The sequence below is a fragment of the Physeter macrocephalus genome, chromosome 17, assembly GCF_002837175.3.
Source record: "Physeter macrocephalus isolate SW-GA chromosome 17, ASM283717v5, whole genome shotgun sequence".
Lineage (NCBI taxonomy): Eukaryota > Metazoa > Chordata > Mammalia > Artiodactyla > Physeteridae > Physeter > Physeter macrocephalus.
Genome location: NC_041230.1, coordinates 71,546 through 99,167, shown reverse-complemented (window position 1 = coordinate 99,167; position 27,622 = coordinate 71,546). Strand labels below are relative to the sequence as shown.

The 27,622-nt window shown below is 45.1% G+C and overlaps 1 protein-coding gene and 1 long non-coding RNA gene across 3 annotated transcripts; one reads left to right on the top strand and one right to left on the bottom strand.

Annotated features, from left to right (window-relative positions):
• The first annotated feature begins 798 nt into the window (after positions 1 to 798).
• Positions 799 to 6,306, top strand: LOC114484123 (uncharacterized). Its single transcript, XR_003676640.2, has 3 exons — positions 799 to 869; positions 997 to 1,036; positions 6,220 to 6,306. It is a non-coding gene; the product is annotated as an uncharacterized lncRNA (long non-coding RNA).
• Positions 5,219 to 27,508, bottom strand: ZNF473 (zinc finger protein 473). Of its 2 annotated transcripts, none has more exons than XM_007112464.4 (5): positions 27,133 to 27,508; positions 16,719 to 16,871; positions 14,846 to 14,972; positions 11,558 to 11,647; positions 5,219 to 10,300 (listed from the first exon to the last, which is right to left on the bottom strand). In XM_007112464.4, exons 2-5 carry the CDS (start codon positions 16,725 to 16,727, stop codon positions 7,737 to 7,739), a joined length of 2,790 nt encoding a protein of 929 aa, XP_007112526.1. In that variant the 5' UTR covers positions 16,728 to 16,871; positions 27,133 to 27,508; the 3' UTR covers positions 5,219 to 7,736. The 2 variants fall into 2 exon arrangements, with proteins under 2 accessions (XP_007112526.1, XP_007112525.1); XM_007112463.4 differs by having other exon boundaries at positions 27,224 to 27,508.
• Positions 27,509 to 27,622: the final 114 nt, after the last annotated feature.

Here is a 27,622-nt window from a genome sequence, read left to right as displayed (position 1 = left end):
CTGCGCAGGCGCAGAGGCATGCATGGCACAGGGGCGGTGCACTCCGCGGCGCCGCCTTCGTGGGGACTGTCTGTGGGGGGCCTACTCGAAGTCCAAGGCCCAATTGCCAGGCACTTCAGGATACGAGTGTTCATGACACTCATCGTGTCCTCCCCGTCTTTGGCCAGAAGAGAGGCTCGGAGCGGTCTCGGAGTCTTAGGCCATCTAGAGCAGGGGTCCCCAACCCTCTGGCCGGTGTACCCACCAGTCCATGGCCTGTTAGGAACCGGGCGGCACTACAGGAGGTGAACAGCGAGCGAGCAAAGCTTCATCTGGGGCTCCCCACTGCTCTCATTACCGCCTGAACCATACCCCACCGCCCGCCACAGGTCAGTAGAAAACTTGTCTTCCACGAAACCGGTCCTGATGCCAAAAAGGTTAGGGACCGCTGATCTAGAGGACAGAGGGGAATGAGAAGCTGGGCGAGGCTGGGGCATGCCGTCAAGGAGCCTGAGGCTGGGCGGGGGGCGGTCTTAGAGGCGAGGCGCTTGTAGGGGCGGGGTTATGAGGCGTGGTTATGAGCAGGACTAGAGCGGGAATTGGCTGGAATGGGCGTGGACGGGAGGCCCCTGGAAAAGGGGCGGGACCTCAGGTGGGATTGAGCCAATGAAGCTGGAGTAGGCGGAACTCGCTGACTGTCCTGAGAATCCTCCTATCCAATACCCTTCTTGAGTCCCCGGGCGAAAGTGAGGCTCAGAGAAGAGTGGAGATTCGTCCGGGGCTGTTCACTGATCTTTCATTCTTGGTTTAGGGACTCATTGGCTGAATTAAATGGTGTTGAACCAGTTCAGTTTCTCAGTTTCAGTTTCTAAGCTAACTTTCTAAGAAAGGTAATTAGTAAATGTTTTGTAATAAGAAATTTATCGTTATTATTGTTTTATGAGTAACACAAGACTGAAGCATGTGTCACTTTTTGGCTCTCACTCCTTGTCGTAACGGGTGTAAATGATCTCTCAGGAATGGAATGGCCCAAGCCTTGTGACGCCGAGTTTTCCTGGTGAGTTTATCAGGTCTTTCTGTCCCTCTGTAACAGCTGAAATTTATCAAGCACGGAAGTTTTCTGACTCACTGGAGATCTGCTTTTATGCAGTTTATGGTACAAAGGGAACAACTCTTTTCTATCTTGTTGGGATTTCTTTCACCAGCAGATAGGTAGGCCTACCCATAATTTTCAAAGCCAAGCAACGAAATGCTATTAGACAACAAAAAAATTCCTCATGTAATAAAGAGTGACTCCATTATTTTTTTTACTTTTTTTAAAGATTTTTTTTGATGTGGACCATTTTTTTTAAAGTCGTTATTGGATTTGTTACAATATTGCTTCTGTTTTATGTTTTGGTTTTTTGGCCACAAGGCACGTGGGATCTTAGCTCCCCGACCAGGGATCAAACCCTCACTCCGTGCATTGGAAGGCAAAGTCTTAACCACTGGACCGCCAGGGAGGTCCCTTTTTTCTTTCTTTCTTTCTTTTTTTTTTTTTTTTTTTTGTATTTTTTGCCCACACCACGCAGCTTGCGGGACTGTTTTATGTTTTGGTTTTTTGGCCACAAGGCACGTGGGATCTTAGCTCCCCGACCAGGGATCAAACCCTCACTCCGTGCATTGGAAGGCAAAGTCTTAACCACTGGACCGCCAGGGAGGTCCCTTTTTTCTTTCTTTCTTTCTTTTTTTTTTTTTTTTTTTTGTATTTTTTGCCCACACCACGCAGCTTGCGGGATCTTAGCTCCCCGACCAGGGACTGAACCTGGGACCACAGGCAGTGAAAGCACCAAGTCCTAACCACTGGACAGCCAGGGAATTCCCAACTCCGTTTTTTTCAACGTTTGCTGAAAGCATTGAGCCTCACCCCTCCCTTTTCCCGTGTCCCACATCTGGGGAAGCAGATTGGAAAGCCTGGCTCTGCCCTCTTTTGGTGCCAGTGGGAAGTTCAAACCAAAGGCAGGAACCCTCAGCCTGGCCCCACCCATTAACCACTATACTAACCCCAAGCCTGTCCTTGCTCTCTTTCAAGCCACTTTCGAACCAGCTTGGGAAGCCTGCCTGCTCCCTAAAAAAAGTCACATTGTGTGACTAATAAGTCGTTTCATACCTTCTTGCTGTGTTTGTGCGTATGTGTGCCGAGATCAGCCTGGATGTTCAAAGCAAATTTGGGGGGGGTGGGCATCCTGTCAGGCCATAGTTCTTCAGAAGCTCCATACTTGTAACATGGTCCACGAGCAGGAAGCCTAAGATCATTATCAGATGGAGCACAGAAGTGTAATGTCCTGCATCCTCATGGGTTAGAGCTCAGGAAAGCTGAGCTGAATGACAGGTTGGATTATTGCTCACGTGGTGCTCATTTACACTTAATGGGTTCCCAGCCCTCTTTGCAGATGCTTGAGCAACGGAGGCTGTTATGTCCCACCTGCTGGCCCCAGCCCTGACCTGACCCTTGTGAATTGGGTTCGGACACAGTTCAGACAGTTGAGGGTTCAAAACGTAGGGCAAGATCTCCCACTTTGGAAGGGCTTCCTGGGGAAGATGACCCCCAGATGCTGCCTCCAGGGTAACAAGCCTTCAGTGATGGAGGGTAAAGCACATTTCTTCATTCACAGCACAAATAATTAGTATATTCGCAGAGCTGTGCAACCATCACCACAAACAAGTTTAGAACTTTTTTTTTTTTTAACCACGTCACGCGGCATGCAGGATCTTTAGTTCCCTGACCAGGGATGGAACCCATGCCCTCTGCAGTAAAAGCATTGAGTCTTAACCACTGGACCACCAGGGAAGTCCCAAGTGTAGAACATTTTCATCACCCTAAAAAAGAAATCCCTTAGCTGGCCTCTCTCGATCCTCCCGTTCCCCAGCCCCTGGCAACCACTAATCTACTTCCTGTGTCTTGTGGATTTGCCTATTCCGGACATTTCATTTAAATGGAATCATACAATATGGGGCCTCTTACATCTGATCTTTTTACTTAGCATAATGTTTTCAAGGTTCATTCTTGTTGTAGCATCTATCAGTAATGGATTTCTTTTTATTGCAAAACAGTATTACAAAAAACAAAACAAAACAAAAAAAAAACAAAAAAACAGTATTACATTGTATGGATTATACCACATTTTATCAGTTCATCAGTTGATAGACATTAGTTGTTTCCACTTGGAAGCTATTATAAATGATGGTGATATGAGCAATCATGTACACGTTTTTATGTGGACATGTGTTTTCTTTTCGCTTGGGAAATACCTAGGAGTATAGTTGCTGGGTCATAGGGTAAGTCTAGGTTTAACCTTTTGAGGAACTGCCAGACTGTTTTCCAAAGTGGCTGCACCATTTTACAAGTCCACCAGCAAGGTATGAAGTTCCAGTTTCTCTACATCCTCACCAATACTTGTCTTTTTGATTATAGCCATCCTAGTGGGTAGTATTTCATTGTGGTTTGGATTGTATTTCCCTAATGATGAATGATGTTGGACATCTTTTCATGTGCTTATTGGCCATTTGTGTATCTTCTTTGAAGAAATCTATATTCAGATCCTTTGCCATTTTTAAGTGGATTATTTGTCTTACTATTGAGCCGTAAGGGTTCCTTATATAGCCCAGCTACAGGTGCTATATCAGATATATGCTTTGCAACAATTTTTCCTCATTCTTTGTGTTGTCTTTTCACTTTCTCCATGTTGTCCTTTGAAGCACAAAAGTTTTTAATTTTGATGAAGTCCAATTTATCTTTTTTGTCTTTTTTTGCTTGTGGTGTCACTACCTAATTTAAGGTTGTTAAAATTTACACCTATGTTTTCTTTTAATAGTTTTTTAGTTCTTACATTTAGATATATCTCTGATCCATTTAATTTTGTCAATTTTTTATTGTGGTTAAATACACATAAAATTTACCATCTTAACTATTTGTAAGTGTACAGTTCAATGGTATTAAATACATTCATCACTTTGTGTGGCCATCACCACCACCCATCCCCACAACTGTTTTCAGCTTGTAAAACTGCCCCTTTCGCCAGCTCCTTGCGACCACCATTCCTAGATGCAATTTTCCTAGAACAGTAACTTCTCAACATTAGGCATCCACATCCCACCTCCTTGGTTTATGCAGAGCGGCCCCTTTCCATCCTCCTAAGACGCTACTGCCTGTCTCCCAAGATTCTCCTATTTATTTCAATCCATGCCCTTTGAAACTTTCAACCGCGACTGCGACTGAACAATTGGTATCACTTGCCGTGAATGGAAGTTTGCTGTAAAAGTAAATGCAACGAAAACTACTATTTGCACATTTTCAGTGGATAGCATTGCCCACCCAAAGTGCAGAGTTTGGGGTCCTTGGGAGAGGCTAAGTGTTAAAGCTACTTTCTCATTGGGGTGACCAAGAAGGATCAACAGACTCAAAAAGGGAACACAGGTCTCTCGAGTTGGATAGAGTAAGATGCCAGCCCCACCCCATTCCCCACCCCTGCCAACCCACAGTGGACATGTAGCATGACATGAGGGAAATAACCAGCTACCGAAATCTGACACACAACTGTGTGGCCATAGCATAATCTAGTTCATCCTGATGGATACAATTAAGAGTCCATTGGCAGGATGCTAGGCCTTAGCCGAGTGTTCCCCAACCTCATTCGATGACATACCACCGTCAATTTGTTTTACTGTAGTTTTGTGCCATGCATTTTCCTTTAAATCAGCTTAAAAACAAAACAAAACAAATCAATTTATTTTTAAAGAGGACTTCCTACCACTACCATGAGTGGGAAACTGGTATCTCTTGTCAGTAGAGGAAAAAGGGGGAGAGGGGAAGTAAAATAAGTACCAGGAGAGCAAAACAATATTAAATTGTAGCAACAACTCTTGCCTGAGCCTGAGGCCTACTGTGTCTTTGTAACTAGAAAGGAATAAACATGCCGTCCACGCTTCCTCCTTGATCAAGTAGGATTGCATGAGAATGGAAAAGTGCTGGGCTTCCCTGGTGGCGCAGTGGTTGAGAGTCCGCCTGCCGATGCAGGGGACACGGGTTCGTGCCCCGGTCCGGGAAGATCCCACATGCCGCGGAGCGGCTGGGCCTGTGAGCCATGGCCACTGAGCCTGCGCGTCCGGAGCCTGTGCTCCGCAACGGGAGAGGCCACGACAGTGAGAGGCCCGCATACAACAAAAAAAAAAAAAAAAAAAAAAAAAAAAACAAGAAAAGTGCTGGGTGCTGAGGAGCAACTGAAATTGAGTGGTTCCCTGGTGGTCCTTGCCCCTCCCAGACTTTGGGAAAACAGATTTAACCATCTCATCTTGGGGTGGTTTTCACCATTAGGAGCCCTCCCGTCCTAGAATGTGAGCACTTGGCAGGTAGTGATTGTGCATGCCCAGCCTTTGCCCAGGTGTGTGGCACTGAGCTGAGAAAAGCAATCAACACTTAGAAACTCAAAACTTTAATCAGAGAACCAACACGCAAACATGAGGTCGGGCGTTTCTACACTGGCCCGCAGAACACAGGTCATTAGTTACCTAGATCCCCCCAGCCCCACCCCCCACACACAATGGCTGCCAACTTTCTACAAGGCCTCTGACCTCTATCTGTGGTGTCAAAACTCTTTGTTGAACACACTTATCAAGTTGAGTTTCCGCCCCTGCCCTGCCCTGCCCCTTAGGTATATATCAGGCCTGTTGCCCAGATACAACAGGTGGGGAATTGGACATTTCCGCCATTTGAAAATCAGTACACTCCCCACTGTGGTGTGAACGGTCAGCCAACAAGGTCCCAGTTTCAATGACAAAACCAACCAGCACAACTCAAGTTGCAAGGTTTGAAAATCCTAAGGGCCCAGAGCACAGACTCCTGAACTTTTTTTAGCACCAAAAATATGAAAGAATATTAAAAGTGTCAAGAGTCCAATGTCTTTGTAAGATTGTGCTTCAGCAAAGAGGTGGCTGGGTCACTTAGCTTGTGGAACACAAAAGCTCAGGGCCGAGGAGGTGCCATCAAGAGAGCTGGTGGTATGGTTCCCTGAGGTGAGACTCAGCTGTAGACCAAGCCTGGCCAAGGTGAGCAGTGAACTCTGGGGCTCCAACAGGAAGGACTGTGTCCTCACCGGGCTTGCCAACAATCCTCGGGGGACTTGCTGTGACATGAGAGAACGTGGTATTTTAAGACGTCACTTGGCAATGGAAGTGAGGCCATCCATTTCACTTTGATTCTAGAAGCTTCAAGGCAAGGGCAGGGATTACCGTATTGGTGTTCCCCACCCTGGAGCCTAGGGAAGCACCTGGTGAGTGGCTAACTTGGACAACTGGTAAAGGAGGAACATTCCAGCAGTCATTTCTGTGCATCAGTTTTTGCTACCAAGCACATCTAATGTATAAATGGTGTGAACTGTGTGGAGACAGCGACATCCAATGCAGCTTTCCTGAATCCAGCTGTTTACGGTATTAACTCTCACGATAAATTGGGTCTCATCATTTAACCAACAACTTTAAATGGGAGGAGATTATGGGAAGGGGTGGCGTGTGGATATGGGAGGGGGTCCTTTTGAGTGAGAGGTTTGGGAGGTTAGGAGTGGAAAGTTCTTGCCATGCGATGTTAGTTTACGTGTTCTTCTTGGTTTTTTGCGGGTTAAGAAAGTACTAGGACAGGGCTTCCCTGGTGGCGCAGCGGCTAAGAATCTGCCTGCCAATGCAGGGGATGCAGGTTCGAGCCCTGGTCCAGGAAGATCCCACATGCCGCGGAGCAAATAAGCCTGTGCACCACAACTACTGAGCCTGCGCTCTAGAGCCCACGAGCCATAACCACTGAGCCTGTGTGCCACAACTACTGAAGCCCACGTGCCTAGAGCCCATGCTCCGCAACAAGAGAAGTCACCACAATGAGAAGCCTGTGCATCGCAACAAGGAGTAGCCCTCACTCGCTGCAACCAGAGAAGAGCCCGTGTGCAGCAACGAAGACCCAACGCAGCCAAAAAAATAAATAAATAAAATAATTTAAAAAAAAAAAAAAGAAAGTACTAGGACAGAGCTGAGAGATGGAGGGAAGAAAAAGGCTAGGCTTTTTTTTTTTTTTTTTTTAAGAGCAAAGTGCTGGGTTTTTGGATCCAACGAAGCCAAGGATATTTTGGTAGAAAACTTTAAAAATAAAAGCCATGCACATTATTAGTAATAACTCTAACTACAGTGAAATAAAGATAGATGGTTGCTTAATTTTCTCTTCCTTTTAATGTAAAAGAGTATATTTGTTATATCTGATGCGTGTTTGTAGCTCACACTTGGTGAGTACTTACTATGTGCTAGGCACTTAGTTCTAAAGTGCTTTACATCTCTTTATCCTCACAACAGCCCTATGAATTAGGTAGCTATTATTTTTCCCATCTTACAGATGAGGACACCGAAGCCCTGAAAGGTTCCATGACTTTCCCTAGGTCACTTAGGTGGCAGATGGCAAAGCTGGGATTTAACTCAGCAGACTGGCTCCAGTCTACCTCCAACTTCTGAAGCTCCACAGCTTCTCAATGTTTGTGTTTTCATTGTTTTAATGAAACTCAGGCATGCAAATTTTCTAATCATTCTCTATTAATAAAGGGATTTATTACTTTTGGGGGGGAGGGGCATACACTGGGATGGTTTCAACTTTAGGCCTCGGATGAACACATTCTCAGATGTCTGGGATCCTGCTGCCACCCAGCAGCCATGGGCAGAATTGCTACCTGCTACTTTGGAGTGTGAACTCACTGATGTCGGCTAAGACCTGAGCAGCAGCACAGGGCTTTCTGACAATGTGGACATTGATGTGGTTTCTCCTTGGTGTGAATTCTCTGATGCTGACTGAGATGGGCTCTAAGGCCAAAGGCTTTCCCACACACATCACAAACATAAGGCTTCTCCCCAGTGTGAGTTCTCTGATGCTGCACCAGATTTGCCTTCTGGGCGAAGGCTTTTCCACATTCGGCACACACATAAGGCTTCTCCCCACTGTGAACTCTCTGATGTTTAGAAAGGCACGAGCTCTGGCTGAAGGCTTTCCCACATTCCTGACAAACATAAGGCTTTTCTCCAGTATGAATCCTCCGGTGTCGGATCAGTGGAGCACCCCGGCTGAAGGTTTTCCCACAGTCGCCACATTTGTAGGGTTTCTCACCTGTGTGAACTCTCTGATGCTTAGAAAAGCACGAGCTCTGGCTGAAGGCTTTCCCGCATTCCTGACAAACGTAAGGCTTTTCTCCGGTGTGAACTCTCTGGTGTCGGATGAGTTGAGCACCCAGGTTGAAGGTTTTTCCACAGTCACCACATTCATAGGGCTTCTTACCTGTGTGAATTCTCTGATGCTTGGAAAGGCACGAGCTCTGCTGCGATGTTTTCCTGCATTCATTTTGCTCAAAGGGCTTCTTTCCTGCCTGAGTTCCCTGATGTTGAACAAGGTGGTTACTGTAGGCAAAGACTTCGTCACACTTGTTAGGTTTAAAGGGCTTCTCCGCAGTTTGGATTAACTGATGTTCTGAGCAACATGCACTTTGGCTGAAGGTCTTTCCACATTTGTTACATTGAAAGGGGTTCTCACTCTTATGGGTGGACTGATGTTTGGCAAGGGAGGCACTATGAACGAAGGCCTTCCCGCAGTCCCCACATTCATACGGCCTCACTCCAGAGTGGATCCTCTGGTGGCGGATGAGCTGTGAACTTTGGCCAAAGGCCTTCCCACACTGGTTACACTCATAGGGCTTCACCCTGGCATGAATCCGCTCATGCTGAGTCAGGTATTTGCTGCAGCTGAAGGTTTTCTCACATTTGTTACACTTAAAGAGCTTCTTGCTGACCCTTGGAGGCTCTCTCTGCTCTGGGTTCTTATTCAAGATCTTCCTGCTCTCGTCGAGTCCTTGTTTTTCTCTGGTGTGAACGCTCTGGTGGCAAATTAGGGTCGAGTGGCAAACGAAGCGCTCACCACACTCCTGACATTCGTAGGGGGTTTCCACAGCATGGATTTTCTGGTGCTGAACAAGGTGTTCGTTGTGGCTGAAGGTCTCCTTGCATTCGGCACAGCTGTAGGGCTTTTCTGTGGCGTGAATGGACAGGTGTCGATTTAGGTGGGAGGGCCGGGTGAAACTCTTGATGCATTTGTGGCACTTGTGGGGCCTGTAGCCCGTGTGAACCCTCTGGTGTTCATTAAGGTGAGTGTTCCGGTAAAAGGCTTTCCCACATTTGTTACATTCGTAAGGCTTCTCGCCCCTGTGAACCCTCTGATGGGTCTTTAGGGTCAGGATATGGCTGAAGCGTTTCCCACACTCATCGCACTTATAAGGTTTTTCTCCAGTGTGAACAGACTGGTGTTTGACAAGCAAGGAGCTTCGCCTGAAGGCCTTCCCGCACTCCTGACACACAGCGGTCGTTTTTGCAGCATGAATTTTCTGATGTTGGAGGAGGTATTTTTTAAAGTTGAAGATCGCCTTGCATCTGGCACATTCGTAGTGTTTCCGAGTGTGGGTTTTCTGATGCCGGGTGAGATGAAAGGTTTGGCTGAAACTCTCGCCATATTCATTACATTTGTAGGATTTACCACCTGGGGGGGGTTTGTGACGCTCAACAGGCTGTGAGTCGTGACCTGCTGGACCATCACTGTCTTGACTCTTACATGGTTTTTCTTCACTGTGAATGTTCTGATGCCACAGGACGTATGTATTCTGACTAGAAGTCTTCCCGCACTTGTTACCCACATAGGACTTGGAGCCTGTGTGAGTCACTGACTGCACAAAAAGGCAAGAACTCTGGTTGACATCTTTCTCATACTCTTGAAGCACAGTGGGGTCCTCCCTAGTGTGAAGAATCCAGTGCTGGATCAGATGGTAGCTCTGGCTGAAGCTCTTCTCACACTGACTACATTTATATGGTTTCTCCCCTCCCTGGATGTTATCCTGCTGGCTCTGGTCTGAGTAGCACCCAACGTCATTCCCACTTTCCTGAGACTTAGCTGGTGTAAGGCTCCTTTCAGGAAGATCAAGAGTCACAGAACCCGCTCCTGGGAAAAGGAGGGACTTGGGACCAAGGCCTCTCTTGAGTTTGTGGCTCTCGAGTTCGTGGCTCTTGCATTCTGTGGGACTTTCCTTGCTGGTAACAATATCGGACTTCAGAAGACTTTCTGGATCTCCTAGCAAACTATCTAACCAGCTCTGACCTATGCAGGCTTCTTCCAGATGGGAGTTCCAGAGGCCATCCTTGGAAAACATCTCAGTAATCTCCTGGGCGAGTCCTTCTTCCAAGAAGTCCTGTGGCAGAGGAGAGGTCTTGGCCTCAGCGGTGTCTGAAAGAGAGGGCAAGTGCAAACGTCTCCTGTGCCCTAGGGGTTAAAGACTGGAGCTGCACGCTGAGAGCACACAAAAGGCAGAACAGGTGATGGGTCCTGAGTCAGGCCTATCTGGCAAGGGGATGAAGGAGACGGGGCCAGAGTGGTGATCCAGCTGGAACTGGCATCACAGGAAACAGAGCCCATTTCCAGGAGGATTAAGAGGGAAGCTGGGCAACCTCGAGGGTTCCACAGAGAAGTGGAGGCTCTCAGTGGATACTCTCCACCATCACCCCCATCAGCTAAGGCCCACTTCCTAGAGAAGTGCACTCAATGGAAAAGAGGTATAAATGATAACAATGCAATACGATTGTTACCACATGGTTATCATTGTAACCACATCCAAAGGTGGTTTGCATGTGGTTTACACATGCTTAGAACCAGCCTGGATGTTAAGGTGGCAGAAACAGAAATCCACGGTTGCAGGAGCCTGGGCCTATGTGAAAACACCTGTGCGCTCAACGGGCTACAGAAGGTCCATGTTCACAAGCTCACGAGAGGTGAGCGGAGAATTGGGGTGCAGGCTGAGACTGAGCCATGCAGCCTCCACTCCGTGGCCTCTGGTTCAGGGGTCCTTCTCATGTTAACAGCCTAACAATGAGAAAAGCCTCCAGTGCCCCAGGCAGGGCCCTGCATCTGCTTTTTCCTCCTGGGGATGTCTCGACCAGTGTAACACCCGGGAATCCTCACTGCTTGACTGGATCCCCTGGAGAAACCATGGCCTGGAAGAGGGCAGACGGAAGGCTCTTGGCAGCATTTAGGCCCGGGCTTGAGTTACTAACAGATGGGCCATCTGCTAGGCCCTGTGGACCAGGAAGGAAGGATAGGCCTGAACGAAAGGGGGGTGAAACAGGTAGACAGGGGGTCCACAGTGCTCAAGGGGCACAAGGCAGGAAGGTGGAGAGACCGACTGAGGGAATGGAAGGCCGACCCCTGCTGAGTCTGGAAGGATGTGGAGGGGACAGAGGAAGGGCACCAGGACAACCACGTGCTGAACACAGAGGCAGGCGGAGATAAGGCATGCAGGGTGAGGGTCCTGGACCTAAAGCCAGTGCGAGGCAGAGTGAAGCCCGGAAGCAGGGAATCACGCTACCTGGGTAGACAAACTGGGTGGGATGGAGGTCCCAAAGATGGAGGGCCCACAAAGGGCCACGCCCCACGACTCCTCCACCCTCCCGCTCGCTGGGTGCTGGTGGGCCCTCTCTGCCCACTCACCAGGGCCTGTTGACTCTGGGCTTCCTTTCGCCAGGGACGCCAGCTCTTCCCCATCATCTGGATGGGAGGTCAGGTTGGGTCTGGGGGGATCTGAAGGGAGAGAAGAGCATTGTCACCAACCAGATGACAGCAGCATGGAGGGCCATCCGGCCGCTGAGTGGGAACCTCCCGGCTCTCCTGACTATTCAGCACCTTATCCAGCGCACGGCTCCCAAGGGCCAGATGCAGCACTAGGTGACTCCAGGGACGCCTGCCCTACAGGGTTCCCAGTCCAGTGGAGGAGAGGGACCTGGACAGTCACAATCCAGAGTGATCAGAGCTGTGACAACTGGGCCTGGGAACACAAAGGATCTGTAACAGCTCTTGAGGAATAAGCAGAGTGGCCGGGGAGAGGCAGGTACTTCCTCGGCCATCTGCAATTCGTTCATTCACCCATGGACCACACACACGGCCAGAGGCCTCCGTGGGCCAGGCCCCGTGATGAAGTGTGTTGGGGTCCCAGAGCTCAATCCCGCACTCTACCCGCTGCAAACATCCTCAAGGAAGGGAGCACAGAGTTATAATCCCTGGGGAAATGTGCTACAGTGGGGAGAAAGCCACTGCTAACTTCAAAGATGAGAGGCCATGAGCCCAGCAAGTAGGCTTCATCTTTTAGCTGAAAGAGGGCAAGGAAAGAGATTCTCCCCTACAGCCTCCAGAAGGAACCAGCCGTGCCCACGCCTGGATTTCAGCCAAGGCAGACCCACTTCAAACTTCTGACCTCTACGGGGCTTCCCTGGTGGCGCAGTGGTTAAGAATCCGCCTGCCAATGCAGGGGACACAGGTTCGAGCCCTGGTCCGGGAAGATCCCACATGCCACGGAGCAACTAAGCCCGTGCGCCACAACTACTGAGCCTGCGCTTTAGAGCCCACAAGGCACAACTACTGAGCCCGCGTGCCGCAACTACTGAAGCCCATGCGCCTAGAGCCCGTGCTCTGCAACGAGAGAAGCCACTGCAATGAGAAGGCCACGCACCACAACGAAGAGTAGACCCGCTCGCTGCAACTAGAGAAAGCCCGTGCTCAGCAGTAAAGACCCAACTCAGCCAAAAATAAAATAAATAAAACAAATAAATTTAAAACAACCACAAAAAAACAAAAAAAGTTCTGACCTCCAGAACCATCAGAGTCAGTGTGTGCTGTTTTCACCCACATTTGTGGCATCTGCAAGAGCAGCCATAGCAAACGATTACACCACTCATATATATACACACACAAACGTGTGCCAGGGAGTCAAGGGAAACACATTTCTACCATGGATTGTAATTTAAAAATTGCAGACACTGAGATTTGACCTCCCACAAGCTGCTTCTGTAGCGCACATTGAGCAGTTTGGAGAAAATCTGCTCCAATGCAATAAAATTACATGAAATAATCGTTTTCAGTGTGTAATCCTTTTTTTCCTTTTTAAAAATCTTTTGGAATGAATTATTTTTTCTGCTTTTGGAAAAGAAAGAAGCAAGGAACTTGAGAAAGGCAGATGAGCTGAGCAGGATGAGGCGGCACGGGGTGAGGGGCGGCACAGGCTCCACCTAGTGCCTCAGGCCTGCTGTCCCCGCCCTGTGTGACACTGCTGTTCACAGCCCAGGGAGCACGGTTAGCACCGCAGGCTGCCTGCTCTCCTTGGAAAGACCTGCTCGCAAGGCTGGCCCTTGGCTGGTGTCTGGGAACCTGGATTTCGGGGGTGAGGGGTTCCAGCATCCCCTAACCAACAAGAGGGGCTCCCTGTGCCCAAACGCCTGCTTCCCTTTGGGGAGTCTAGGATTTGGGTACATGGCAGGCAGAGGGTGCCTATGCGACCAGCCCCTGGTAAAGAACCTGGGTGCTGGGTCTCTACGAGCATCCTCGTAGACATTTCATGTGTTGGTGCACCTGGTCGCTGGGGGAACTAAGCATGCCCCATGTGACCCCATGGGGCGAGGACTCTGGAAGCTGGCGCCGGCCCCCCTGTACTTGGCCCCGCGAGCCTTCCCCTTCTGCTGCCTGTGCTCGCATCCCTTCTCCGTGGTAAGTCATGGCCGCGAGTAGGACCACGCGCTGAGGCCCGAGAGTCCTCCTAGTCAATCACCAAATATCGGGGTGCTCCTGGGGACTCCCACAGAGCTGGGAAGGCGACGTCCCCTCTTTGAACCTTGATTTCAGGAGGATCAAGAAAACAGAGTCAGACTTCCTTGCAGGGTGACTGGAAGATGGGAGGAGAGCATTGTAAGCGCTTGCCCAGCACAAGACCCAGCTCCTGACACAGCGGCTCTTGAGGCTCACTCAACTATTCGTTGAGCCCCCAAAGTGGGTACTGTCCGTTCCGCACACGGGGGCTCCACCAGGGAGCGGCACGACTCCCTGTCCACAGGAAGCTCCCATCCTGGCAGAGGGGGACAGACCATAAAATGAGCGGCCAGAACATGAAGGAGCAGTGGGCAAGCCGGGCAGGGGAGAAGCAGGGAGTGCTCATGGGGTTGCAGTTTGTCTTAAAAAAGGGAAGCCCCATGGTGATGCAGTGGTTGAGAATCTGCCTGCCAGAGTGGGATCCCAATGTCGGCTCTTCCTGGACCAGGTTCGATCCCTGGTCCGGGAAGATCCCACATGCCACGGAGCAACTGAGCCTGTGCGCCACAACTACTGAGCCCGCGAGACACAACTACTGAGCCCGTGTGCCACAACTACTGAAGCCCATGCACCTAGAGCCCGTGCTCCACAAGAGAAGTCACCACAATGAGAAGCCTGTGCACCACAACGAAGAGTAGCCCCCGCTCGCTGCAACTAGAGAAAGCCCGCGTGCAGCAACAAAGTCCCAACGCAGCCAGAAATAAATAATTTTTTTTAAGAGAAAAAAAAAAAGGGGGAAGCCCTGAGTCAGGGAGGGGACAGAGGAGAGCAAATGCAAAGATCCCTAAATGTCAGCTGGAGGAATTCCTCTACCATGATGAAGAGGAAAGGCAGGGGCCGGATCAGGGTTTCTCAACCCGGGCACTACTGCCATTTGGGGTCGGATAATCCCTGCATTCTGGAATATGTGGCAGCACCCACCCCTGGGCTCCACCTACTGGATTCCAGGAGCACACCCACCACTGCCAACTGGTGACAATCAAAAAGGTCGCCAGGCATTGCCAGTGTTGCAGAATCGGCCAGCTGAGTACGCTGGTCTGAGGCACTCAGGAGGCAGGGGCTCATTCCATGGGTGACAAGAGAGCCACGGGTGATCACCAACCAGGGCCGTGACAGGCCCCTGGGGCTGAGGTGGACACTCACTCAGCAGGAAGAGGTTCTGGTAGTTGTCCAGTGCCGTGTCCCAGAACAGGTCCCCCTGGTCCAGCCCCAGCTGCTCCCAGTCCTCCAACGTGAAGTCCATGGCTACGTCCTTGAGGATCGCCAATTCCTGGAATGCAACACACTGTCAGTGATGACTGCGGGGCTGGGGTCAGGGAGGGGCCAACGGCTCACTCAGCAACCCCCGCCCCCCATGCACCAGGCCTTTGGCAAAAGTCGTCTTGTGAGAACCTCCAGATATAAGAGACTGGGCATCCCCGTATTTTCTAGGCAAGGACAAGGAGTCTTGAAGAGGAGACGTGAGGTTCACTCAAGGTCACAGAGGTGGGTCTGCCTGATCCTGACATCCATCTACCTTGGCTTTTGGTTTTTTCAGTGTTTGTTCAAGATTTTAAGTTTTTTAAACTAAAAAAAATTTTTTTAATTATAGTTGATTTACAATGTTATGTTAATTTCTGCTGTACAGCAAAGTGATTCAGTTATACATATACATTCTTTTCATGTTCTTTTCCCTTATGGTTTATCACAGGATACTGAATATAGTTCCCTTTAGGGCCTTGTTGTTTATCCATTCTATGTATAATAGTTTGCATCTGCTAATCCCAAACTCCCAATCCTTCCCTCCCCCACCCCCTCCCACTTGGCAACCACAAGTCTGTTCTGTGTCTGTGAGCCTGTTTCTGTTTCATTTACTCATTCCACAAACACCTCGAGGAACTTCCCTGGTGGCGCAGTGGATAAGACTCCGCACTCCCAGTGCAGGGGGCCCAGGTTCCATCCCTGGTCAGGGAACTAGATCCCACATGCATGCCACAACTAAAGAGCTGCCAAGCAGTAACTAAGGAGCCCATCTGCCACAACTCAGCCCCAGCGCAAACAAATAAATATTAAAATACAAACAAACAAAAAATATCTTGAGGCTTCCTGTGTGCCAAACCGGTGATGGTCCCTGGGGACCCAGAGATGAGTCCCAATCAGTACCTGTCCCCGTGGAGCACCAAGTCTGGTGGGGCTGACAGATATGGTCAGGGACACCCCATCCGGGTGGATTTGTGCTACAGCGGAGGCAGCAGGGGTGATATGGGAGACCAGAGCGGGGAGGAGCTGACGCTGCCCAGGGAAAGTGGGGGGAGTGAGCTGGGTCTTGAAGGCTGTGGAAGCCTCACCAGCCACATATGGTGGGCGGGGTATATTCTAGCAGAGGGAGGAGCCTGACCAAAGGCGGAAAGCTGGAAAGTACAGAGTAACATTTTACCACCAGGCCAAGGAGGGAGTATGGCGTGTGTGGGGACACGGAGAAGACAGGGTGGAGGGGGGCAGGACCCAGGTCACACAGGGATGGGCTCAGAAACCTGGATTTTATCCTATAGGCAATAAGGGTTTCTGGAAGGATACTGAGCAGGAGAGTGACAGTGTGAGGGCTTTCCTTAAGAAGATCAAGTTGGGGGACTTCCCTGGTGGTGCAGTGGTTAAGAATCCACCTGCCAGTGCAGGGGACACGGGTTCAAGCCCTGGTCTGGGAAGATCCCACATGCCGTGGGAACAACTGGGCCCATGAGCCACAACTACTGAGCCTGCGCGCCTAAAGCCCGTGCTCCGCAACAAAGAGAAGCCACCGCAATGAGAAGCCCGCGCACCACATCGAAGAGTAGCCCCCGCTCGCTGCAACTCGAGAAAGCCTGAGCACAGCAACGAAGACCCAACGCAGCCAAAAATAAATAAACTAATTAATGAATTTAAAAAGAAAAGATCGAGTTGGGGACCATGAGAAGACAGTGAGCCTGAACAAGGCAGGCCAGCTGTGCAGGCTTTGGGGATGATGGGCTAGGATAGGGAGGGACCACCCTCGACTCACCTCAGTCATAGCCAATGGGGGCCCAGCAGCCGAGTCCTCCTTTAAGCTCCCCCTCCTGGGAGAAAGTGTCCCTTCCTCCTAGGGTTGACTCTGGCCATGCTGGAGGAGCCGCAAAAACGTCCAGAAGCAGGAGGAGTCAGAACATAAGTCTCCCTGCAAGAATCACAACAATTCTATTTACTGAAACCACCCAGCCCCACGTTTCTCCTGTGCTTCAGAGCCCGCAAGGCCACTTCACAACCCTTCTTGGCACTCACAGTCAGTAAATACAGCCAGTAAATACCCACTCGGGAGAGGAGGAGGTTCAGATCTATCACCTTGGCGGAACCTTCTGTCTTGCTCCCCACTGTGTGCACAGTGCCTGGCACACAGTAGGGATTTTAAAAATATTTGTTGACAGAACACATGTGTCTCTAACTGAACCCCTGGGATGATGCTTCTGATATTTCTGATTATCATCTCTAAGACTTAAGTCCAGGTGAGCCCCCAAGACTGTTGATGTTTCTTCAACCTTTTTTTTTTAAACCATGACCCACAGTAACCCAGACAATATATACCATGACTACTCATTTGCATACATAACTGAACAAAAGCTTCATGTAACAATACTTCATCTTACAAAGTAGGATGGACTGGGATGTTTACCATTCTGGTTGCTTTTATTTTACTTCACTAAAAAAAATTATGGGGCTTCCCTGGTGGCGCAGTGGTTGAGAGTCCGCCTGCCGACGCAGGGAGCGCGGGTTCGTGCCCCCGTCCGGAAAGATCCCGCGTGCCGCGGAGCGGTTAGGCCCGTGAGCCATGGCTGCTGGGCCTGCGCGTCCGGACCCTGTGCTCCTCAACGGGAGAGGCCACAGCAGAGAGAGGCCCGCGTACCGCAAAAAAAAAAAAAAAAATTATGGTCACTGCCCCCCGAGTTATTTTCATGACCCATGGTATGCAAAACACTGTACCACTGGTGCAGCCACTGTGTATTTCCTAAGTAGCATATATCTACGGGGTGTCGAAAGCATTCCATATCATGAATCAGCAACGACACAGGTCCACAATTCTTAAGTCTCTGGGGCCAGGTATGCTTTGAATTCAGAAATTTTCAGACTTTAAAAAGATGATCCAGGGACTTCCCTGGCCGTCCAATGGTTAAGACTTCGCCTTCCAATGCTGGGGGTGTGGGTTTGATCCCTGGTTGGGGAGCTAAGATCCCCAAAAAAAAAAAAAAAAAATTATGGTCACTGCCCCCCGAGTTATTTTCATGACCCATAGTATGCAAAACACTGTACCACTGGTGCAGCCACTGTGTATTTCCTAAGTAGCATATATCTACGGGGTGTCGAAAGCATTCCATATCATGAATCAGCAACGACACAGGTCCACAATTCTTAAGTCTCTGGGGCCAGGTATGCTTTGAATTCAGAAATTTTCAGACTTTAAAAAGATGATCCAGGGACTTCCCTGGCCGTCCAATGGTTAAGACTTCGCCTTCCAATGCTGGGGGTGTGGGTTTGATCCCTGGTTGGGGAGCTAAGATCCCACATGCCTCATGGCCAAAAAACCAAAACATAAAATGGAAGTAATATGGTAACAAATATGTATATGTACATACAGTATATGTGTGTATATATATATATATTCTTTTACATATTCTTTTCTATTATGGTTTACTACAGGATATTGAATATAGCTCCCTGTGCTATACAGTAGGACCTTGTTTATCCACCCATTTGCAGCAACATGGATGGACCTAGAGATTATCATACTAAGTGAACTAAGTCAGAAAGAGAAAGACAAATACCATATGATATTACTTATATGTGGAATCTAAAAAATGACACAAATAAACTTAGCTATGAAACAGAAGCAGAATCACGGACATAGAGAACAGACTTGTAGTTGCCAAGGGGGAGTGGGGCAAGGATGGATTGGGAGTTTGGGATTAGCAGATGCAAACTAAAATGATGTTTTTAACAATTAGTTATTATTTTTCAAATGTTTATAATAGAAATCTGAGAAAAATTAGGGGTTTATAGATTAATCCTTGAAATTAAAGAAAGATGATACTGATTTATTTTCATATGTTTGGAGAGCCTGGGATTTGTATCAGAGCTGTTATTCTTTTTGACATTGTTGCCTGTCTGAGGTAGCCAAAGATGATAAAATATAGACTGTGTGCTAATTAAAAGCTAATTAGGTGATTTTCACTTTTACTACATTACTAATCACTGTGGGATAATTAAAGCAGGAAGGACAAAGGTGAATGAAACACTGAAGAATGTCTTGAAGATTGGTCCAAAGACTTTACATGGCAGTAATGGGTCTGATCCTGTACTAGCCATTTTAAATAGCTAAATAATGAGTTTATCTGTGATATACAGCACAGGTTACACAAACCTTAATTCATGAAGGTGTCTGTCACTGAAGAGAAATGATACTTAAAGGAAAAAAATCCATGAAGACACAGACAACATACAGAAGTAATTGATGGCAGGTAAATATACTTTATTTCATTTTCACAGAGATTACAGAGTTTAGGGACGAATAAAGTTCAAAGATATGCAGTTAACATACTGAAGGAACAAAAACAGTAGAAACAAGAATTATCAACATATAGAATATTTTATTATGCATAATTTGAGCCCCAAACTAACCCTTTAAAAAGGCCAAAAAGAAAAAAAAAAGTAAAATACATTCAGAAAAATCCAAGTAACTAAAAAGTTTTGGTAATATAAATGAAGATAAATGAAGACTGAACTTTAGAATAAAATTATTGGACACACAAAACATTAGCTATATATTTTTAGTTCCTATTCAATGATGTATTTATTTCTTTGAACTGTTAAAGTACAATGTTATGTTTTTCTCCCCCTGAAAAGTAGAAATATTTTCTAGTTCCTGGCCTAATATCTGGCAATAGCATATATTCTCTAAAATTTTGCTATCTAGAAAATAAATTCTATGTAAACTAGAGAAAAATTTTTGTGTTTCTTTTGCTAAATAAAACATTTGTTTTCTGAAACACATCCTCTTTCCGAACTTTTCTTCCCTCCCTCCCTTCTTTTTTTCCTTCCTTTCTTTCTTTCTTTCTGCCAACATTTATGAAGAACTTACTCTGTACTAGGAAGATGGCTAATGTTAGAGTGGTGCAACAGACAAGGCATATATATATTTATCGATTTCACAGTAGAAATTAGATTAAATAAAGTAGAAAAGGATTAAATAAACAAAAAGTAAACCTCAATTTTGATAAATGTTATGAAGAAAAACATTCCCAAATATAAAACGGCTGTGACAGGGGTTGATATTTAATGCTTCAAAGGAAAAATAGAGTTCCCCATATGAAGGGATGAAGAGGGGAAGGAGAATAAAGAGATTTCTAGCCTCTGAGGGAAAGGGGAAAGGGGAGCTGGAATGTTCGAAGAGGGTAAAGAATGTTAGTGTGCCTGGACCATAGTAAGTGAAAAGGAAGGAGGCATGAGATAAGGTTTAGCCTTGTAAGCCATGGTAAGTATATTGGATTTTACTATAAATGCCATTGGAAGCCATTGAACATTTTTAAGCAAAAGCGTACAGTAATCTAAATCATATTTTAAGAAAAGTGCTTTGTGGAGAACTAATTTTTAGGAGGAGATGTATGCAGAGTTCAGAGAGAGAGAAATGTGATGGCTTGGACGAGGATGGGATCACAGTGTATTTTGGAGGCAGAACCACAAGGGTTTATTTAATTTGAAGTAGATGGTGAGAGAAAAAGAGGCAAGCATGAATGCTAGATTTGAACAATTGTTTGTGTAGCAAAACCATTCACAACTGCGTTGGTCTAGATGGAGTTGGGAGGCAGGTTCTAGTAATAGAATCAATAACTCCATTTGGGATCAAGAATATGTTGTCTTACCTCTTTCTACTTCAGGTATGATTTGCAATTGTTACTTCAAATGAAAACCATATAAGGAGTAGGGAATGAGGATTCAAAACTGTACATTCTAAGGATTCATTAAAGCCAATGATCTGGCAAACCATCTTATTATAGCTAATTGTCCTGGGCTGATGGTTATAGAAGTACGTGTGAATTGATGCTGTAAAGGCATATAGTAACTATTGGCACCCAAGCATTCTGTGGAATGAGGCTGAGATTAAATATACATTTAATACAGCAGACTTCAACAGTCTTTGGGATTACAAAATGAGTTCATAGTAAGATCTGGACAGTATATGGAAGGAAAGGATCATCAATGGCTGAGTATTCTTTAAAGAAATAACTGGAAAGAATAGGAAGAGTTTATTCCAATGAGCAAAGAATTTCCAACTTTAACATGAACTCTCACAGGAGAACAGAAGCAGAAGTAGAAATAGGAGGATAAATTTCCTGGAATAAGTAGAAATTGAAAGATCTCTATAAACTTCTGTCATCATCATCTTCTCTAGAAAATTGCATCTCTCCACTTGAAGGAATCTAAGAGAGGAGAAATGAAAACAGTATTTTTTCTCCTTTTGTTAACTTTCAAATAGGTTTCTATATATTCATATCTGCCTTTTTGACAAGGGTGAAAACATTGGAAACTGAAACTTTCCTGTCATTCTTTGTCTCTGGAGGTGGGACAACTGATTGTCATGCTTTGTTTGCAGCACGAAATACCTTATTTCACATATTTAATAGCTAACTATATCCTAATGGATATCCATCCACAAAACCACAATCTGACCTGTATTCTGACACATTTTACCTGAAAATTTGTCCTTAGGAATTTTTTGCATTTAGTTCAAACCATCCCACTATATATATCTATTTATTGAATATATTCAATGTATCAATTATATATATTGAATTTTCGATCACAGATTCAAATAAATGGGCTAAGTATGTTATTTAATATCTGTTGTTTTTGTTATAGTCACATATTCAATGAGTTTATTTCAATATATATGTATTACAGAAATGCAAATATATTTTCTATAAAAATACAAGAACATGTATTTATTTCAACTATTGCATCTTATTCCAACCTGGTAGATGACATGGAGAGATAATGTCATTATGAATACCTTGTTATTTTGAAATAAATTTAAAAGTAAAAGGTCTTTCAAACCAAATTGCTGTCTCTATTATACGCTTACGTCAAGTCATGATTATTTTAGCCCATAAGGAAATTATAATGGTATCACTAAAAACTTGGCATAGAAATTCTGCTGGTTTCCTAGCACTCTTGCCCCATGTACTGGGATGGACAATAATCTGTATCGTTGTAAAAGGAAATGGAACAATGTGGAGGGTGGAGAAAGGCTGAGGGGGTTGAGGAAAATTTGTTATTACTCCAAAATACATAGCAACTTTTAACAGATCCAATAGTTATTATTCTGCTGATACTTCCATTGTGCTGGATATTTATAGGAGGTAATGGGGAGGAAGGGAGAGAGTGAGAGAGAGACAGAGAAGACAGAGATTACAGATACTCTATTTTGAAGCAGTGTAATTGGGATCCACCTTCCCACTACCCTTGCCTCTACCTTAAAAACACCATTTGAAAATACCTGTGAATCAATGGACAAATCGTAAACTCTGAACATCTATAATTTGGGAGCAAGGGTGTTTTTATTTTCCAAGTGTGGGTTTTTAAAATAAGATTTTTGCCCCAGCTATAAAGTCTCTAAAGTGAACTCACTTAAGGTAGACTCTCTCCCGGAAATTTGTGAGGTTTGTCTCTAACCTCAAGAGGTTCTAATGGGTCCCATAGTAAAATTGGTTTCCTATGTTCATAGGATCTGTCCATCCACTAGGATATAAATCTGTTATAGAGATGGGATTACCATGGCATCGTTGTTGTACAGTGAGTCTGTTCATCCAATAGGATATAAATCTGTTATAGAGATGGATTTACTGTGGCATCGTTATTGTACAGTGAGTCTGTTCACAATAGCAGAGTAAATATGTTTATCACTATGAATATTGATTATTTTGTCACTGCAAAGAGGCACTTTTCAAAATTGGAAATAATTATAACCTATACACATATTTATTTATTATATTTAAATACACTTTTATCTATTAAGCCAATCATTAAAGTAAGATTTTTTACTTCAAATTATTCATAAAATTTAATTTTATTCATGAACTTTCACAGTTCCCTAAAAGTATCATTAGCGAGTAAGTCAATTGTTCTTCTAATGTAAATTTCAAGCGTGACAGATAAAATGTTATATAAAAGGCTTACCATGCAAAATTGTTTTGAATACTATTGCTAGAGCATTTGCCCATGCATGAAATAGAGAGATATAACTACAAAATTTTCAGGTCAAACCACAGTATCAGGAAAAGGTTGAATATAAATTAAGGATGAAATCCAATATATTTGGGAGGGACTTCATTTTCTTCTTGAGAAATCAAAGAAAGGCACACTTACTAAATTTGGTATGAAATTTCTCAAGTAAAACCTAAAAAACCTGACTCTATTAAGGACACATATAACAAAAGCACTGGCTCGTTCAGTGTTTCATTTTAAACTTTTGGAAGTGATTTTAGTTAAGAGTATATACACAAAGGATTAGAAGACATTATGCCTATCCTAAAGGACACGTGGAGAAAGAATTTCACCAGGGATCAAGTATGTGAGAATATTCATTCCTTAATGTGTTCCACACAGACTTACTGAAAGTAAACACATGCAAAACAAGTGCCAGTCACTGGCCTACAGACTGAATAAGAGCTCATTTTGGAACTCCCTGAGGAGTGAAGGGGAAGGACATGTGGGTGTATACATCATAAGTTAACCCAACAACAATAGTAAGAAGTATTGAGCACACAGAATGTGCCAGGTGATGTGCTAAATTCCTTACAATGCTTATCTCTTTTAATCCTCATAATACCTCTGTGAGAGAGGGACTTTTGCTTCCAGTAAAATTGAGATTAAGAGAAAGTGTGAAATTTGCTCAAGGCTGCACAATGAGAGAGAACTATAACAGAGATGATAGATCCTATTAGAAGGACATGAAGAAAACATTATAGGAGAGGCTAGGATAATAATAAATGCCTACTGGAGTCTATGAAGGTGTCCTCCCTTATGGGTGTAAAATTTGAGCAGGTGTAAGATTATAGAAAGAATATGAGATTTGCAAGGTAGTGAAGGCAGATAAGGGGAATGTTTCCATCTAATAAGATTTTCTGGGACCATTGCCTTCTGGCCTTCATTTTATCATTTATAATATGTGATAGTGGTACAACATGATTTCTAAGGTGTTTTTTTTTTGAGTACTGGAATTTTATGATGCTATATCTATTTACTCTACATAAAAATAAAGGAAGCTGCTTCTGAGTAAATGCTGAAGCATCTGAGACTTTTGCCAATATACCACTGATTCTTTTATCCTGAGGGTTAAAAAAATTCCTAAATGATTATTTAGTGCATCACAAATAATGATGATGATAGTAATAACAACAACAGCATCAGGAAAAGACCATTGGATTTGGCCCAGGAGAAAATCATTGAAATCTTAGCAATTCATTGACCATATTGAGATCTTTTCTTAAATGAGTGTTCTGACAAACTGGCATATTGACTCTGTGAATATATGTGATCATGTGCTTAGTTTGTAGTTGTGTAATAAATATGGTTTACATGAGTATTCTGTTTCTTAGCTAATAAAAGTAATATGGATGTAAAAATTCCCGTGAGTACTATTTACCAAGCCAAAAGAATTTAAAGAAAATATCATCTACATGTTTTTGTATCAAGTAGAAGAAGTATTAGAAAAAATGAAAACAACATGCATTCATTTTAAGAGCCTTGGGTGTTCCTATTTTTATGTTACTTGAGACAGTATAATTATGCCAGAAAAAAACCCCAAAAACATGTTTAGCTATATTTAAAATATCCCCTATTTTGAAAGAAATTAGATATGAAAGAGTTCAGTTGAGAAATTATATATGAAACAAAATCATCTGAGAATAAAGTAGGAACATACTGTAACAGGAAAGTGGTGATGGCATGTCCAGGTTTAGAATGACATAAGTTCAGCTATTTGATGCTGACAGACTGCATTTCCAATCAAAAAGCACATCTCTAATGATGACCAGTGCATTTTGGTAGACACACCACCAGAATAATGAAAAGCATTCAGAGACTTATATGGCCTGCCTATGAACTTTCTTTTTAATTCATGGTCTAGTTAATATAATGGTCTAGTTAATATAATCATTATTACTAGCTAAAACTACATTGTAAAGAAAAAATAATTCTATTCTTAAAGTCTGTGTTACTACTCTCTGCTTATCAAAAGAAAATCAAGATTAACTTATGTTTACTTAGAGTAGGACACTGGAAAATTAAAGGTAATAATTTTTGTTCAAGCCAGCCTTAGTAAATTTATCCGAAATAAAAATCAAGACCCCGAATAGCCAAAGCAATCTTGAGAAAGAAAAACGGAGCTGAAGGAATCAGACTCCCTGACGGGTTTGATCCCTGGTTGGGGAGCTAAGATCCCACATGCCTCATGGCCAAAAAACCAAAACATAAAATGGAAGTAATATGGTAACAAATTCAATAAAAACTTTAAAAAATGGTCCACATCAAAAAAAAAAACTCTTAAAAAAAAAAAGGTGATCCACCATATATATGGTGTATTTCATTAGAATCCCAATGCAGTGGGGCAGGGGGAGGGCGCTGGCGGGAGCATTTCATAATTGAATACTTTGATATTTCTAGAACAGAGGCATCAATATTCGCTCTAGGTAGGATAATTAAAAGTAATAAATCACAGCAGTTCTAGTCAGTTGCGGGCACCAAATCCATGGAAAAAAATGTTTGGTTTTCAGAGCTTTCTAGATTTTGTGACTGCAGATAAGGGAATGTGGTAGACCTATAGTAAGTGCTAACATTTTACCCAATGAGGATTTCCCTCACGACAGCGGTTAAGCCGTGACTTTTTAGTATAATTTGATCCACAGATTTTTAAAATTTTATTTTATTGAAGTAAAGTTGATTTACAATGTTGTGTTAGTTTCTGGTATACAGCAAAGTGATTCAGTTATTTATATATATATATGTGTGTTCAGTTATTTATATATATATGTACATACAGTATATGTGTGTATATATATATATTCTTTTACATATTCTTTTCTATTATGGTTTACTACAGGATATTGAATGTAGTTCCCTGTGCTACATAGTAGGACCTTGTTGTTTATCCAGTCTATATATAATAGTTTGCATCTGCTAATCCCAAACTCCCAATCTGTCCCTCCCCCAGCCCCCCTCCCCCTTGGCAACCACAAGACTGTTCCCTATGTCCAATCCACAGATGCTTTATCTGGCCTGAGTTGGCATTGAGTGTTTTGACAGAAAATTCTTTTCAGTAATCCCAAACTTAAAAGCTGGGAGATTTCACCTAAAAATTTGATTTCCAGCTTCTGAAAAATCCTAGGATTTGGCCACATGGGGTCTGCATTCCCACGAAGCTAGTTTGTTGGAGGCTGTTTAGAGCTACCCCCGCACCCCGCTTTAGGTGGGGTGAGCCCTCCCAGATGCCCCACAGCCCTCACCCAGACCTCTTCTCTCCTTTTCCTTAACTGCCTGACGCTCATAGACATCTGAGTTTGAGAACTCTACGTACAGTTTCCAGATCCCTTTCTGTCCACATCTCATACACTCTCAGCCCTGGGAGGGAAGAAACTGGAGCCCTGATGCGAAGCTCAAGGTCACCCAGCCTGTCATAATAACTTGAGACAAATACGACTGGAAAGCCTTAGGCCCTGGAGTCAGGGAATCGTGCCTCTTCCTGCCGTGGGACCATGGCCAGATCATTCACCCTTTCTGTGCCTGTTTCTACATGTACAAAATGGGGCAGGCACTACTCATCCACAATCTCTTGTCTACAATTCTGAAAACGTAAGGCTCTGAAAACCAGAACTTTATTTAAAAATTGGCAGCCAATCTGAACCCGAATTGCCACAGGCTATGTATATTCTTTATTCCACTTCAGTGTGAATATTCATGCCTTTTCCGGCAGAAATACTCGATTTCCAAGAATTGCCCCAGATCTCGCTTGGGGGTGTTGCCTGATTATGAAACATGCACCCTACTAACTCTCTAAATTCTGAACAATTCCGATTCCCGAGATGATTCTGGTGGCTGCGGAGCTGACAAGAGAAAATGCGAGGACAGAGCGGCGCCTGGCACACAGAAAGCGCCCAAATAAATGGTAAATACCTTGACTTTCTAAGGAACTCCCATTCATTCATCCCTCAAGATCCGACCCAGCTCTGCCAAAGACTTCAGGCAACTCACCCGCTCCTTCAGCCTCAGTTTCCTCACCCAAGAATAAAATAAAATAAAATCGAACCTCTCAGGGCTGAGAGTTGGAAACCACTTCAGCAAGATGCTGGCTCGTAACTCTGAACAAGGGCTCAAGACTCCACCTAGATACCCACAGCCCAAGGCGACTCGCCCAGTGCCGAAGTCGCCCCAAAAGAATTCCGTCACCTCTCGTCTTCAGCGATCCCAGCCCCGGCGTCTCCTCACCTCGAGACTGCGGTCAGCCGGGTTAAAAGACTCGACCCCAAACGGGTGGGAGCCGGAGACCCAACTCCTCTGACACGCGCCTCCCCGCAGCCACTTTCGGCGCCGGGAGAATCTCTTCAGATGTACTCCTCACCCAAGATCCTCCGCGCCAGCCCCAGGACCCCGTTTCCCAGAGAGCTATGCGAACGCCTTTTCTTGTCTTCCCATCTCCACCCGCTTCTTCGTCCTTAGAGGCCCCGCTGAGCACACTGGGAAATAGAGTAGAAAGAGACTCGGTATCAGGTGGCATCTGGGCATTGTAGTCCAGCTTTTGAAGGGCAACCTCGTCAGTCTTCGTAGTTCATCCCTCCTTACGATTGGCTCCACGTTGGCATATGCGCAATAGAAGCAGGAAGCGTT

Coding starts and splice junctions, on each gene's coding strand:
- ZNF473 (XM_007112464.4), bottom strand. Junction 11,648..14,845: donor CCAGAACCTCTTCCTGCTGA/GTGAGTGTCCAC, acceptor CTCTCCCTTCAG/ATCCCCCCAGACCCAACCTG. Junction 10,301..11,557: donor CCCAGAGTCAACAGGCCCTG/GTGAGTGGGCAG, acceptor CCTCTCTTTCAG/ACACCGCTGAGGCCAAGACC.